Genomic DNA, 18,069 nt, shown 5'->3' with positions numbered 1-18,069 from the left:
AGAAACGTAAAGAATTATAAAAATTGTAATATATTACTTATAAGTCTACTAAATATGTATCAAAAGAAGAATGTATTGTAAGAAAAATAGGCAAAGTCTAGCTGCAGCATATAACGTGTATCGTTTTAGATATTCAACAAAGATATTATACATTAATAACATTATTATAAACTTAAACGTTACTTTACTTCCTCTATAATAAATTAAAATATAATATTGTTAAATCGATATTATTAGAAACTAATTTAATATTTTAAAATATAAGTCATTAATAAATTATAATGCTATAATTATTGTTATAGTACTTAATATTTTAAGATGAAATGTCTTAAGTCATAAAAGAATAAGTAATTAAAACATTAAAAAAGACAGTTTTTAAAAGGGAATTTGTATTTCTAAACTTGTCTGGCATTTAATTTTCTTACTGTTTTATCCTTTTAATAATATTTACCATTAATTATGATAATCCTTTCTTAAATATTAGCAATATCGATGCTAATATTTGCAAATGTCTTATTATTTTCATTGTTTTATTTGCATTTATTTTTTGTGACTAGTTACAAAGTTTTCACTATTAATGCAAAGTAAGATTTCTTCTTTTAATGTTTATACATACTTTTTCAATTTTATAAATTTATTTATAATTTTAGAAATTTATTCTTTATATTTTAAGTCGTGCTATATCTTACGAAATAATTTCATTTCGTTAATCAGTTTTATTTTTAAGTGGTGTAAATGAATTTAATCAGTTAAAAAAGTTTTTTTTTTGTAAGTTATTAAATCTATATTGATTGTTTCGAGTGATTAAATTTGAATATTTTAAATAATTAACGCAATATTCTCATTTTGTAAAGTAATTTTGCTATAGGGAAAATTTAAAATTGAAAAATTATGCATTTTATTTTAATTGTTTAATTAAATTGTAAATATATCTTTTGAATAATTTAAATCTTACGAAAATTTTAAGTTTAATTTTATTTAAATATCTATTTTTTAATACTTTCTTCCTGTCTCTGCCTCTTACAATCATTTCTCATCCTCATCTTCTTTAATACAATTTTTAAAAAATTTTTAAACATATTATTAATAGCACAATATAAAATTAAATTTAAAGAATTTTAATGATTAAATATTTTAAAAACGACTATTTTTAATGAATTCCGAATTTAAAAAAAAAAAAAATTTAAGTGGTGATAAAAATCGCTCGATATTCGCAGCTCTTATATAGGAATTAAAAATAGTAAATATCTTTAAAATTAAATTATCGACTTATAGAAATATCTATGTGAATATTTAAAATGTTAATCAAATTTTAATTTAATATATAGAGGCCTATATATATAATTTATTATTTATTAAATCGAGTAATTGTTTTTTTTTCATACATTTTTGTATTTTAATCAGATTCTCTACACCATTTCTTCATGATTTAATTTAATAAATTTTAATTTTAAAAATTATTTATGGGTCTAATTGCAATTAATAGTTTAAGTTGATTTTTTTTAATATATATAATTAAAATTTTTAAAATTTCAATAAGCGATTATCGTTAAAATGCGCGTAAAATTTTCCTCGTGTCATAAAAGTTTTTAACGGTATTAAAACATCCGAAATGATTAAAGAAAATTAATATTCAATGTCCGTACTTTATCGCAATCTTGACGATCATCAACCATCTGTTGTTCCTTGGTAGAGAACACCTAACGTCTACCTGTCAACTGGGAAGAAAGACAGTCAGGGTTTACAGCTGACATCAGACAAGAAGAAAGAGAAAAAACTTTAACCCAACGTGGGTGGCAACGGCAAGACAAGTACTGTTATCATTGTCACTGATGAATGGATGACGTGGAGACAGAAATAGGGTCTACACCACACACACATCCAGCCAGACCGGCCTAACACCGATTTCCATTTACGAAAGAAAAAAAAAAGGAAAAAAAAAAGCCATAGACACAACATTCATAGGGTTATGTAGTTGTGTGAAGAGCATTGGAAAATGATGGTAAGAAATATTTTCGGTTGTCATTGGACATTGATGTGATGCGGTGATCCGCCCTACCGAACGCCAATATTCTAAGTATGCGGTACACGTTTTGCAATTCATTAAAGTCGTGGTTTGGCATTTGGCTTGGCCGATTAAGTCTCCATTGTTCGCATGGGGATGGTGAGATATTACAGCTTCCCGTCTGACATAGTGGAACTGGCTGATTTGAATGCCGCCGACTGTGCGCCTCTATCTATCATGGCTGGATAGCCAGCTGGATGGACATGTCCCACATGGATGACATTGACTCGACCCTATCGACAACCGTTGTCATCTGACAGGTATTAATGGAACTGATTACATTCACCCAGGGGTGGAAACCATTTTTTTTTACCCTCTCTTTGAAGAGGATCCACCTGCATTTATTTTATTCTTTTATCTTAGAGAATGATCGGATTGATTTCGAATTTGAAATGGTCTTAATCGAAGCTTTATAAAATATATTTTGAAACCTCAAACTCTGTTAAAATATGGACGAGTTTAAATGTTAATCTTATCAATAATTATAATTATAGGGTGGAAACTGTAAAGTTAAAAGCTTAGTTAACATCTATGTTGGAGACAGATTTAAATTATATAATTTTTTTTCTTCCTGAATAGATGAAAGAACTTCATACATTTTCATTATTTCGTATGCTTTAATTGTATATTACTTAAATAAATACAGTTTGAAACTGTAAAAGTCGGGTCGATATCTAATTTTTAACCTCACTTATATATAAAAAAAAAAGAGGAGAAATTGTTTATAGAATCTTTAATTATTATTTTTAAAAATGTATTATATTTATAAAGTTATGATTATATACAGTATATTATATAATAGGAGAATCTGCCAAGGCTATTAAACTATAATAAATACTGTCAATGTTCATATAAATTTAATTAATTTTGCTCATCATTTAATTATATAATTAAATATGAAATCTAAACAGGCATTAAACAATATATTATTTGATATGTTAAATCTTTGTAAAAGTTTTCTTTTTAATATATCTTATATATTTATTATATTAACACGTTATTAATTAATATCCTATTCTATACGCATTAATTTATCTTGGATAATTTTAATTGTATATGGATCATTAAAATTTACTTAAGCGTAATTTGAATATCATACAGAATTCTCTTAAATTTCTAAGTATTTTTAAATAAAGGCTAAAGATGAAGGGGGAAAAAATGTGACGTTATTCAATTTTTCGATTTTTCGATCTCAATAGAGAAAGAGAAAAAAAAAGGTGAAATTTTTAAATTCAGAATTTAAATAGGGTTAAATCGAAGCTATAATAAAAAATTCGATTCTTTAATGTAATCTGCAGCAAGGCAAAAATGTTCGAACAGTGATTTGGAATCTCTTTATCATCAAAAGAAAGAAAGATTCAGTTAGAGGAGCATCCTATACCGGCTGCAGTAACAGCTGACTGCAGAAAGATGAGCGGTTCTACGTTAAGCGGTTTATAAGAGACCTCTTAACGTCTTGTTGTGGTGGTAAGTATGTGTAGAGTCGATCTTGCAGCCATCTTGAAAAAGTCTCCTTAGATAGAATAGAAGTGAGATGAGCAGTCCATCTTAGCTTTAACGGAAATGGTAATGTCATGGCTGTTTAAATTGCTCTCCACTTTTCTACTCGTTGCTGGAAATTGTTCCTGTTTCCTATTTTATGCCACTTATGGAACAATATGACGACATCACATCCATGTTTTTCTGGTGGAATATTTGATTGCCGAGCTGAATTAGTTTTGTTCTGGATGAATTTAAGGGTGTCACAATATAGTAATGGCACAGCTAATTAGTGGTTGGCTTTTTCTATATCTTCACCGGTCACGTATTTTCTACAATACAATGGTTACTCCTAAACTAATGATTAAAGCGAAAAAAAAAGAGCCGCTTACGACTTCCGCACTCACTGCATGCTATCGAGATTTATAAAACTGTCTCCACCCCTGACAATAAAAAAAATAACAATAAAAACAATCTGGAGCTATAAAATTAAACATTTAACCAAAAATTAAATTAATCTACGAGTTAGAAAACAAAATAGAAATAGCGTGCATATATATAACCGATAAAAGTATTTAAATGACTGTTTTAAATCTTATCCTTCGCTACCGAAATGGTTTATGTCTATCTTTCCTTATATATGGGATGCAGTTTGGAAAGAAAGGGTTAATGAACCTCTACATAAAGACAAACTGACAGATGGTAGGTCTATATTTAGAAGGTCTACTATACACACAACAGGTTTCTTTACTACATATATTATAAGTTATTATGTTAGAAAATATACAGTACCTGCTATATGTGTTCTGAACGGACGTCCTATTCGCTTCCTTATTGTAGCGATATCTCTGTTTTTTAAATACTGAATACCCGCATTAAAAAAAGAAAAAAGAATGTTCTTATATTAGAAGATCCCATTGTGTGATATTTATGCGAGAGAAAGGAAAATGGCGTATTTAAATATATATATTTTTCTTTAATAGAGACAGTTCACGATTCTAAACTTATCAGCTTTTTATATCTCAGTGACCTTGCTGCTTTGATAAAGACGAGAAAGTTTAGATTATTTTAATTAAGAATTTTTTTCAATATCCGGTTGTTTTGAATTATATAAATTAGCAATTTACAAGACGAAGATGGTATGATGACTAGTTTAAAATTTGATCTCGAGTAGATCTTAATATAAGATTTAAGTGTAGATAAGGTTGTTTGAGTATGAATAATCTTGCCTGTGTTATAATTTGAGTGCAAATTTAAGTCTAAGATAATTTTACACGCTTTTAAAATTGTATTAAATAGATTTTTAATGATATTTATATTGTGTAATATTGTTAAAAGTTCGATTTTAAGAGAAGTAAAATCATCAAGTTTAAGACGAATTTATTTATTATTTAAATTATACTCAATTAGTTTGAGTTGTATTAAAGTCGATATTATGTAGAAAAATATTAAAATAATTTTTAAAAAATAAGTGTATGAATAAGTGTAAAATTCTTGTGTTTTACTGTCCATTTTTATCCTTTTTAATTAAATAAATTTAAATAATTTTAACACATGGTTTTCATCTTTTTTTTCTCTCTTTTAAATCTTTAAATTATTCATATTTATTTGAATTACTTTTTTTTAATAAAAAGTAATAAAGTAAACAATACAAATTTATAGGCCTATAGAGTCAACAAATGAAAGAATTAAGGAAATAAAATAAAAATGATCGAACCTCATTTAAAAGTAAATAAATAAACTAGAAAAGAATTTTTTCGAGTTTTATTTTATATCTTCCTGTATATAATTGACTATTCTCGGGTCAACAGATTGAAAATAAGCTCGTAAAGTATATTTAATATGTGCATGTAAAACTTATAGGAAGATGAATGTTAAAAATAACATCGAGCCTTAGGATTCATTTTGTTTAGAACAATCATTTTTTTTTTCTAACAACAATGAGGAAGTTAAAAATGAACCATTTGTTTAACTGTAAAGAAACACATGTACACACACAGAGAGAAAAAATAAATGTTTATCCCTTTAATTTATTAAACAATTAATTGTTATCTGAATGGTTCAAGTAAAGCAGGTGAGATTTAAAATCGCTTTTAGATGCTGAATGTGAGAATTAAAACAGAAAATTGTTGATAAATTGGATATATATACACACAAATATAGGTTTATAAAAATATATATAGNATAATTTATTTACTTCCATTTAAATATTTTTTGTTATTTATTTTTTTTAATTAATTCATTTGTCAGCTTTGACACTAAAATTGTTTTATCAGACGAATTCATCTTTAAAACATCTAATAAGATATTGATTAAGGATGTGGATAAACTAGTTATTGTAATAATAATTTATAGTTTAAATTATTATTTAAGTCTACATTTTACGATTTCAAATTAAAAATTAAAAAATAAAATAAGGAAAATTTTAAGTAATTTTTTTTGTGTGTTTGTGTGTGTTTTCAGAACACGTTCTAGGTTAAAAACTCAGATTTCAAGCGCGAACCACCGATTATTTTAGAGGGTACTCTTTAATTATAATTTAAGTAGAGGGATGTAACACTAAAGTAGACCCTTTCTGTTCTTTCAAGCTCTACAAAAAAGGTAGTAATAAGACATAACTTAAGCCTGTTATCCCGAGAAACATTCGACTCAGTTATTTAAAAAAAAAATAAAAAAAAAAAACGAGTACTTTTCCTCGATTACACGTCAAAATTGCACTAGTATTTAATCCGAAAACATCACTCATTTTTACCACTTCGACCAATCCTTCAATGTCAAGTTACAAGGAAGACTTCATTAGACGATCAACAATTTTCCAAAAGAGGTTTTCTCCGTAAAGACCACATAAAAAGCTAGAGATCAAGAGAGAAGGGAAGAGAGAGAGAGAGAGAGAGAGAGAGACAGAGAGAAAAAAAAGGAGGTGCAGACTTTGACCTGACCCTAACAAGAAGCGGCAAAGAAAAGAGTTAAAGAATATTGTTGATTGTAGAGTAGTGTAGAATCTAGTCTGAAAATCGCATCATTACCCATCATGAATTATGTAGAGGATGTGGTGTCGTGACATGCAGGCCAACTGATGCTAATAGGCTAACTGGTTCGTGGCTATGATTGTATTGCATTCACGCATATGAGCATCAATTCAACAGCTGGCACTTTGCACGTTCCTTATTGGTGAATAAATCTGTATCCTTTAACTTTATCATTAAAATATTTTAAGAAAATGTTTTCCAGAAATTAAAAAAAAAGAATATATATATATATATTAACTTCGCTAGCATTTTAAATGTATTTCTATAGAAAAAACGTGAATTCTGACTAATGACTACACGTTTTGTGACATGTTAGCCTATTTTTTTCTGTCTGTTGAACTGTTGCGAGTAGGATTGTTGTTAATGCTTTTCACGATGTATGTCATAACCTCGATATTTATGGACGTTGTTTATGTTCGAGTTGAATAGTTCTTTTTTTTTAATGCGCATTATATTTAATTTAACAACGTTAGATGGGTACGATAGGAAGAGACTAAATTATCCCAAAATATTTGTGGGTTAAAAATGTCGAAATTTAGGATCCGTACACAAAAAGCCCGGTTTAATGGAGCGGATAAATCAGATATATTGCTTTTTCTAAAGCATTTTTCCCAACTAACCGCCTTCTTCTCCAAGATATTGCTCTCGGAGTCTATCAAAGTAGAAGCTGCAGAGGAGAAAGGAAAAGCAGAATAAGAAGAGAAAGAGGAAAAAAAACAAAATACAAAAGTTTAAAAAGTGATTAAAACCCGCTCGTGTCTTGTACGATTTAGAGAAATATTATTTAGGAAAAATTCTAATAAATAAAATTAACGAAAATTAAACTAAAATCGTTAATTCCTTTTCTCGTTAATGAAGTTTTATGTTCAATAAATAATCTAAAGTACAGTAGAAATATTCTCCGATTTGTATCTGTTATATGGTTTTGCTATTAAGCATTATGTTTTACAATTGATATTAATTATAATTTGTATCTTTATTACTAATAAAATTAATATCATTCGTCCATCAAAATATAGAAGAAGGTGGTAGAAGCAATTCTCCGGGTGAGCATAAATATTAGCAACGCTCCAAATGTTTCATCCTCATTCACTATAGCCTACAGCTTATGTTCCATCAATTGAAATGAATTGAAATTGCAAATTTCTAATTCTAGACTATAGTTATCGGATCATTTAACATTCAATCGTCCTTCGGTAAAATTGCGAAATTTTCAAGTGCACGCACAACATACTACAGGAGATCCAAACACGATACTTTCAATAGATTGAAAAAGCATCTTAAACTATACCTAAAATTTGCATTTTAGTCTCTCTCATAGCAATTTATAGCTCTAAACTGACTTCTGATTGAAATTAATACAGCAAGGATAACTTTAACAAATCTATGTTAACTATTAAGTAGGATTTAGTTAGTCTGTTCTAAATATCTCTCGTTAATAAACACGTAGATCTAGTCCCGTATAATTAATAAATTTGCATAGATTCACCCAGTTTATAAGCCAAAGTTTGTTTTAATATAATGATATTTTCTATCCATAATAAGCAACAAGTATTTAGTGTTGCTATGTATTGCTTATTGCTAATTATGACTTTAAAAATGAAGAAATTGGCAATATGTGTTAATGAAATTTTGCTATTTTTACGTATTTATTGGCTGTTTCTTTTTTTCTTTCTTATGTTAAATTTATCTCCGATCTTTCATAAGCCGTCGTTAAATTCCCAACTATGAGGGAGAGGTAAAAAAACTGTACTCTAGTAATTCGAAGTTTAGCATTCTCTCAAGTTATTAATCACTAGTATAATGATGTTAATCTTCCAATTTTCGATGATATCGGAGGAACAGAACAATTTCTATCACGAAAATTCATTCATTATCGGCAAGGTCTTCTCTTCTGCTCCGTCTACCTGCTCCCGAACATCATCGGTATGCACTTTATAGCTAATTACTAATTCGATGTGCGAAAAAGAAAATTAAATATTTAAAATAGTTGCTATTTTCTGTCGTACGGTAAATTTACGGCTAACATCAAGGCAGTATTGGGGTCAAGTAAAGTGTATTTATGGCCCCATTCCAAACTAGAGTGTCTGTGTCAATTGTAAGGTGTTTAATTTAGATTTATGTTCTCGCATAAACAGCATTTACATAGTAATGTTGCGGTGAGGTCAACAGGTAACGAAACTCTGCAATTCAGTCTGATTGGAAAAGGAAAGAAATCGATTCGGAGGAAACTCCGTAATCCACTCTACCTGATTGGTTAAGCTTTCACTAAGGGATTCCTATAGGTGTAAAAGTTGCTAGATATTCACTCCTTCTACAAATGCATTCGTGATTCAACGTTATTACTACCACTCTCGCCTCTTTCTCCACATTTTCAATGAATTTTCGATTCGTAAACTTTAAAACTTGTGCTAAAATTACACATCTATCCAGCGTAATAAAATGCAGTTTTTAAATTAGAAAATTATAAATTTTCTTTAAATAACTAATTTATAAATCAATTTATTAAAAAGAATAACATTTTAAATAATTTATAAGCTTATTTTTATCCTAATAAGTCTACATTACGTTTATATTTTTATGCAGTTTCCTCTTATAATCATTCTTCATCTTCATCTTCCATGATTAATTTCATCATTAAATTTGTTTAAAGATTCAGTTTTAAAATATTAAATGTTTTAATCATTGTTTATTTATTTTACTAGCATCATTTAAAGTCAAGATTAATATATTAAAACATTTATAAAATGTCGCAAACTTTTAAAAATTTAGAAAGCTTAAGAGATATCTGAAGACCGAGAGAGATTTTATAANATTACATTCTTAATTTTTGGAAAAAAAAATCATTTTATTTCTTGTGTCATCTATTCAATAAATATATAAATAGAATCAAACAAAAGAACAAATTTTAATGTTGATTAAGAAACAGAAATATATCTGTTAATTTATTTCTGATTTATTTATCAATCAGAAATAAATTAACAGATATATTTCTGTTTCTTAAGTTGTAATTAATACATAAATGTAGTTGATTATACAGTAGTCTAATAAGACTGTATTCGACTACATTTATCTTTAGATAATCAGATTTTAGATAATTAGATAATAATATGCATGAATTGATTTATAAAAAGAATATTATGATGTAATCCGAATGTCAGATTATTATCAGCATTGCTGGCAGACATCTTCAAATGATTTCCAGTTTCTTTTATCGTTAGCGTATCTCATTTAATAATCATTATGGCATAAAGAATCTGCAAATGTAATGCCAATATTATTGAATAAATACGCTAAATTTTCAGAATACAGTAAAAAATACGGAAAAATAAATTAATTTTTTAACACCAAATTTAAAGTTATTTATATATAGGCCTACTATTTTAATAAAACATTTTATATTATAAATGTCAATACAGCTATTATGAAAATTTATGCCAGAAGAAACAGATCTTTCGACATGCTTAAGTACACGCCTAACATCTGCAAAGAATTAAATACGAAATATATGGTGCAATATCTACTCCGTGATTATATATCGATAATGGATTGACTAGTCTTAGATAATTAAAAAAAAGGGGGCAGCTAAAGAATTATTTAATTGCAATGTTGTATCTTAAGTTTTTAAGATTAACTTTTCTAACATTTGAAGTTAACACGTTATAGTTAACGTTTTACCTCATTAGGAGTGGCTACAATGTCTTCAATGTGTGAAGAAGAAAGTTGTGCTGTTAGTAGCGGCAAAAGATTTGACGCAGGTTTAACAGTAGCGCATGAAATTGGTCACAGGTAACTTAATAAATTTGTAAAGTAAAATTATTTATAAACACTTGTTAATTAAATGTGAGAAATTCGAAAAATATTCTACGTGATGATTCTACGTAATAGAATATTTTACTATAGAATACTATATGTTAATCTGTGATGAAGTCGCTTTTTCAATGTATAGAATATTAAAAAACGATAATTTATTTCAATTTTTATTACATTAATGTTAGTATATTAATTGCGTCTCGTTAAATATTGAATTATTACTTAATTTAAAGTTTATCTATGGATCACGATGGGATCAGTAATTCCTGCAATTCATCGAAAAATATCATGTCACCATCTGCAGGAGCAGGAAAAACGACTTGGTCCACTTGCAGTAATTCTTATCTGAAGATGTTTTTAAAGTTCGTTTTATTGAAAAGATCTCTTTATGTACTATAATTAATATTGTATAATAACAGTTATTTTGATTAACAATTATTTCAGAACACCACAAGCTTCTTGCTTATACAAAAATATTTCCAGCAAACAATATAACTTAACGTTGGATAATAAGTTACCAGGTGAAAAGTATCCACCTGATGTACAATGCGAATTGTTTTATGGGAAGCAATACAAAGCATATTATGGCGAATCAGAAGTAAGTACTGTATTCATTTTACTTTCACTCAATGTAACGTATTTATCTTCTGTTATTATACATATAAAAGTAAATAAATAAACTAGAAAAGAATTTTTTCGAGTTTTATTTTATATCTTCCTGTATATAATTGACTATTCTCGGGTCAACAGATTGAAAATAAGCTCGTAAAGTATATTTAATATGTGCATGTAAAACTTATAGGAAGATGAATGTTAAAAATAACATCGAGCCTTAGGATTCATTTTGTTTAGAACAATCATTTTTTTTTTCTAACAACAATGAGGAAGTTAAAAATGAACCATTTGTTTAACTGTAAAGAAACACATGTACACACACAGAGAGAAAAAATAAATGTTTATCCCTTTAATTTATTAAACAATTAATTGTTATCTGAATGGTTCAAGTAAAGCAGGTGAGATTTAAAATCGCTTTTAGATGCTGAATGTGAGAATTAAAACAGAAAATTGTTGATAAATTGGATATATATACACACAAATATAGGTTTATAAAAATATATATAGACTATAGGGCCTATACATATTTAAACATGAACAATACGATGTATTATTACATACATTTGTACAGTTCTTCTGAAAAATTTATATTGGATATTTTAATTAAAAATCTTTAAAAAACAGATATTAGAGTATCGTTGTAAATGGTAACCACCCAATAATTAAAAGTCATTGTAATTAATTTATATAAAAGAAGATTAGGATAGGAATCCCTCCCTCGATTGATACTGTAAATATAATTTATGTTTTTAGTCATAACAGGAAAACATGCAGAGGTGTCTCCTATAATTATCGGCTTTGGTATGTTATATTCAGATTATATCGTACCGATCTGATAATTATTTAATTAAACTTTTAAATATCTAACTAATTATAACTTTTAAGACCGTTGGAAGACTTATCTTGGAGCGAAATCACTCCACAATTTGTTATTGTAAAAATTATCTTTGCAAGGAATCAAAGAGAAGGTAAGTTCGGCTTGCTATTTCTTAAAATTTCATTGGTTTTTGTGGTGTTTTAATTTTTAAAAAAAAACACAATAAAAAATCTTAGTTTATATATCATTGACTGTTATTTTAACAAAGAGAAAGTCGATGTCAAGGAGTTTTGGGCCTGTGTTAGAAGAGGTTGACAGTTGCAGTATCGGCCTGGTTACGAAATCCAAAGTTTACAACTAAAAATTTCCAATGAGGTTTAGATAATGGACGGAAGTTAGTAAGTCTAACAAGGAAAATGATGTTAACTCCAGAAGTTCCTGTAAATAATGTAAGAGGACAACAGTGAGCCAGTGGTCAAATATAGACCGAGTCTGGACAACATGGTCTGGGAGGATCCGAGTCTTGTGCATCAGGAGTCATTAAGTTATCCCCTTTTCTCGTCTAACTGTCACCTAATGACTCTCTTACGTGAAGATTGAACGTGGAAAAGTTTTATTTTAATTGTCATCAGTCATAAGTTGATAATTATCCGATATTATAAGGCCGCTGGTTGAATTTGAAAGCGGCCGATCTAAGTTTTTTTTTTTTTAAAAAAAAGAAGTGAAATAAAAGTTTATCTGCCAAACTTGAACGAATAAATTTAAAAAAAAAAAATATTATCACGCAAATAGAATTTAAATATTTATACAAGTTTATTTAATATTTATTTACTGATATTAAATCAATACAGTTATTTTGAGTTTAATATCTTGTGTTAAAATTTAAATGTATATTTTTCAAAGTTAAATCTTTGATATTTACTTTAAAAAATTTAAGAAAATAATATTTTCAATTTAACGTAATTTGTTCTTATCGAAAAATCCACGCTTTATCATTTAAAATAAGTGTATTAAAATCGTTAAATCATCGGACATATTCAATATTTTTTCCGCATGTTCAAACTCTAATATTTATATTAAACGACAGATGGCGCTAGCTTATAATCGGTTTGACGGTTATGAAACTCCATACGTTTTCAATTAATAATTAAAAATTGAAAAAAATAATAAAAATTGCGTATAATAAATTCGATCATTTATACAGAATTTGTTAATTCTTTATGAGAAATATTTTCGTATATTTAAAAAATGATTCCGAAACGAATCGAAAATTTTAAATAATTATTATATACTGTACTGTGTATAAGGTAAGATTTTATGGGTGTGTACGCGGTGTTTATCGATTTTGAAAATTCCGAAAATTAATTACTCGTTCGGAATTATTTGAATTGGGAGGAACGCGAATTAATCTCCGGAAGAATGGAGAAACAGGTGTTAACAGGGACAATATGGTGAGAGGAAATATAGCAAATTTTCGGCGGAATCGATGCAGGTGTATCATACACCTGCAGGATATACAACGTGAGAACGGAACTAAGGCTAGGTATCTTGTCGGAAATAGAGGGGAAAAAAATATATATAAAAATTCCACAGTATCATACCAGTGGTGTTCTTTAACTGTTCCTAAAGGAGTTATATACAAAAGTCACAACCCGTTTGTACTTTTAAGAAAGAAATTTTATTGACTTCAGGCGTCACTTTACAACTCGCAGACAAAAGAACGATGTCTATATTTTTTCCCGAACACTTCGCAGTTACAGAATCGAAAACTGCCATTTCTATTGTTATCCCGGTTCGGATTTTAAAAGTCACAAATCAGATGAACCGAAACGAGTTACAGAATGGCTTATTAGAAATACAAATATATATATATCAAGTATATAAAATCAATATTGGCTGAAATTTTCGTTATAATTTACATATTATCCAGTGGATCCAGGTGTATCACCTGAAAGATTTATAGATTAAAACTCTTCTTCCCTTTATTATTTTTTGTTGTTTCTTTTTTTCTTTTCTTTTTGGTTGCTTTTCGATCTTCCGAACGCTAGAGCAAACAAAGGATCGCACGTTTTGGGATTCGCCAGCTTATACAGACTTCAGTCGATCAGCTCAATGTAGCCACGAATAGATAAGGCACGACAACCGCAACTACTCATGCAAGAGACGAATAAAGATAAGAACTATCTGCCAGGCCAATTTTCGGCCTCTCTATGCGTGGCCCATTTTTTCCTTTTTTTTTTAAGACCATGGGCTAGATTTTAGTAGGCCTAAGCTGTTGCGGCTTATATTATAGTGGAGTCTAAGCGTTATTTTTTTCGGATGGTAAATTAATTTAGAAAGAAAATATATCCAATTTGTATTATTGTTTCGAAGAAATCCGCTTCTGGTACAAAAATGGCATAAAGTGAATAATGGTTGGGAGCCAACAATTCTCCTTTTTGAATCTTTGTTGAACTGCAAAATCGCAATCCAATTTCTCAACTGTCACATCGATTTGAAGGCAAACTTTCCGCTTTTCGAAAATCATTCTCGATCAGGTGGCGTAACATCAACAAGGATCTCCAAATGTGACCTTCTATTTCACCTAACAAGTTCGAGGAGGAGGTGTATAACAACGTCCAACGATATACCGTTTGACTTCAGCCCGCACACCCGGAGGGCCATCAGGGATTGACGAGTTGATCACAACGATGGTGCCAGCTGTCTTTTCATGAGCTCTGACTTTTTTTTTTATTTTGTTTTTTTGTCTTACTTCTTTCTTTCTTGTCCGGTTTTTCTTTGGTGACACCACTGTTCAACCCACCCGCAGTTCTACGTCACAGCTCGATGATCCAGTGATTAGATTGTGTTCGTCTTCCGTGTCTAATCACAACGTCGACACATTTCGCTTTAATTACAACATATTTAGTAACATTCTGTCTCTTTGAGTCGATGACTGTGCACGTTAAAGAGTAGTGTCATTGATGTATGGTTGTTACCAACCGCTTCTTTTCTCTCTCGCAATCTGTCATCCTGTAGATGCTATATCGAATCTATAAAATGAACTCGAAACGTTGTTTGTGTGTAAACATAAAAGTCACTAAGAGTATTAAATTAATGTATTTTTGCCATTAAAGAAATTCTTTTTCCAACATATGTTTGTAAGAATGAGTTAAAGTGTTGTATGAAGTATAGAAACGAATTAGACTTGTATCAAAATATCCAGGATTTTTTTAGTAAAATCAACCCTCATTACCGCCAAGTCGGTATCGTCTCCGCAGCCAGAGCTTATCACAACAACAGAAGCATTAAAGAAACAAATTTTAATTAGTATTTAGGGAAAGTTACAAAAATTTTTACAAAACTTCAAACCCGCTTTCAACCAATAAAAGAGGGAGGAGGAAAAATCTCGGCAAGAGGTGGAAATGACAAATGGCGTCTAGCGTATGTTTATTGATAAGTTGGCTTTGATGACAGACAACAATTGACAAAAAGTGCCAAAACAGAACGAAATACTCGTGCTGCGAGTTTAAACGGATTAATAAAAAACTCAACCCAAAGTTCATTGTTCAACTTGTGGTAACTGTTATTTTCCAGCACATAATTACAGAAGTCATATTAATTTAGCCGAAATCGTACAGACGCAACTGAATGCTAAATGTAATTAGTAGCAGCTGGCGACAGATCCATTAGCCTAATGACAGTCCGAACGTAGTATGGTCGAGATGTGATAGGAACCACGGGTTAGAGTGTCATCTGTCTTAGCAGACAACGGGATTACCACTTATCCACAACATTGTCTCTTCTAACTCGCTACTCCACTCCTACTTTTTATTTTTTTTTTCTGTTTTCCTGTCCGGTTCCTGTTCTCTATCCACCTTCTAAACCACTGCGCTATACAATAAACTCGCTAGTTTATATTTAAATTAAAGCCACAACCAGTTACTATGTAACAAATTAAGAAAAGCTATTTCTATGATATAGAAAAGTACACACCCCTTTTAAAAACTTTTTCTTTCTCGTAAGTTAAAACGATTCTGGGAGTCTACCTGCAGATAAATAGCCACCTCTCTTTCGTGCTCTTGGAATAAATTAATGTCCTTCGTGTCAAGGTAACGTATGTCTATGGATACCATTACCAACAAATTAACCTTCATCTGACAATGGAGGCTACTTGCTCGAAATTATACCTACATTATTCTATAGCTTATCTTAAGCTATACGCTAGCTACGACAGGTAATTTCATATATGACTATTCTAGAAATTAGATCTTTGTTTTTGGTTGTATCTGCTGATGAAAACTGATAGTGAAGGGAATTTTTAATGAATCTATAGTTCTAGTTATTACTCTAAGCCCCTAGAGATAAAAAAAAATGGTTTCTTAATTTAGTTTGTTGCAGTTGAATTATGTTTAGTTCCTTTTATGGATGAGCTAATTCTTTAAACCACATTAATTGTCTTAGTTCTTCGATTATCATTCTTAAATTATCTTGTACTTGGTTGAGGGTCTGGTCTATAATTGTATGTCTACTCTTGTTAAAAATCTCTCTGTGGTATCTAAACATCTAGGTTACCTCCCTTAAAATCTATAGAAAATATCTTCAAAATTACCACTATAATTAATTTTTAGCATTAAATATAGGGGAGATCGGGGCAAGATCGGCATGTTAAGCTTTACTTACATTTTGTGTAATAAATACTGCAGTAAACTGAAAAAAAAGCTTTGCATATTGTCTATTGGAATGTTACCTTACTATAGAACTGGTTAAAATCAGTTTGGAACTAAAAATAATTAAAATAATTACAACNTTTAATATTTTAAAATATAAGTCATTAATAAATTATAATGCTATAATTATTGTTATAGTACTTAATATTTTAAGATGAAATGTCTTAAGTCATAAAAGAATAAGTAATTAAAACATTAAAAAAGACAGTTTTTAAAAGGGAATTTGTATTTCTAAACTTGTCTGGCATTTAATTTTCTTACTGTTTTATCCTTTTAATAATATTTACCATTAATTATGATAATCCTTTCTTAAATATTAGCAATATCGATGCTAATATTTGCAAATGTCTTATTATTTTCATTGTTTTATTTGCATTTATTTTTTGTGACTAGTTACAAAGTTTTCACTATTAATGCAAAGTAAGATTTCTTCTTTTAATGTTTATACATACTTTTTCAATTTTATAAATTTATTTATAATTTTAGAAATTTATTCTTTATATTTTAAGTCGTGCTATATCTTACGAAATAATTTCATTTCGTTAATCAGTTTTATTTTTAAGTGGTGTAAATGAATTTAATCAGTTAAAAAAGTTTTTTTTTTGTAAGTTATTAAATCTATATTGATTGTTTCGAGTGATTAAATTTGAATATTTTAAATAATTAACGCAATATTCTCATTTTGTAAAGTAATTTTGCTATAGGGAAAATTTAAAATTGAAAAATTATGCATTTTATTTTAATTGTTTAATTAAATTGTAAATATATCTTTTGAATAATTTAAATCTTACGAAAATTTTAAGTTTAATTTTATTTAAATATCTATTTTTTAATACTTTCTTCCTGTCTCTGCCTCTTACAATCATTTCTCATCCTCATCTTCTTTAATACAATTTTTAAAAAATTTTTAAACATATTATTAATAGCACAATATAAAATTAAATTTAAAGAATTTTAATGATTAAATATTTTAAAAACGACTATTTTTAATGAATTCCGAATTTAAAAAAAAAAAAAATTTAAGTGGTGATAAAAATCGCTCGATATTCGCAGCTCTTATATAGGAATTAAAAATAGTAAATATCTTTAAAATTAAATTATCGACTTATAGAAATATCTATGTGAATATTTAAAATGTTAATCAAATTTTAATTTAATATATAGAGGCCTATATATATAATTTATTATTTATTAAATCGAGTAATTGTTTTTTTTTCATACATTTTTGTATTTTAATCAGATTCTCTACACCATTTCTTCATGATTTAATTTAATAAATTTTAATTTTAAAAATTATTTATGGGTCTAATTGCAATTAATAGTTTAAGTTGATTTTTTTTAATATATATAATTAAAATTTTTAAAATTTCAATAAGCGATTATCGTTAAAATGCGCGTAAAATTTTCCTCGTGTCATAAAAGTTTTTAACGGTATTAAAACATCCGAAATGATTAAAGAAAATTAATATTCAATGTCCGTACTTTATCGCAATCTTGACGATCATCAACCATCTGTTGTTCCTTGGTAGAGAACACCTAACG

General features: G+C 28.4%; 1 protein-coding gene across 1 annotated transcript; it reads left to right on the top strand.

Annotated features, from left to right (window-relative positions):
- Positions 1–10,150: 10,150 nt before the first annotated feature.
- Positions 10,151–11,652, top strand: LOC111613596 (A disintegrin and metalloproteinase with thrombospondin motifs 18-like). The gene is made up of 4 exons (XM_023354951.1): positions 10,151–10,362; positions 10,620–10,748; positions 10,831–10,984; positions 11,626–11,652. Exons 1-4 carry the CDS (start codon positions 10,271–10,273, stop codon positions 11,650–11,652), a joined length of 402 nt encoding a protein of 133 aa, XP_023210719.1. The 5' UTR covers positions 10,151–10,270.
- Positions 11,653–18,069: the final 6,417 nt, after the last annotated feature.

This window comes from Centruroides sculpturatus, unplaced genomic scaffold, assembly GCF_000671375.1.
Source record: "Centruroides sculpturatus isolate CEXI.00-Female unplaced genomic scaffold, Cexi_2.0 scaffold1926, whole genome shotgun sequence".
In the NCBI taxonomy this organism is placed as follows: Eukaryota; Metazoa; Arthropoda; class Arachnida; order Scorpiones; family Buthidae; genus Centruroides; species Centruroides sculpturatus.
The sequence above is the reverse complement of the archived record's forward strand: the minus strand, read 5'-3'. Positions and strand labels throughout refer to the sequence as shown.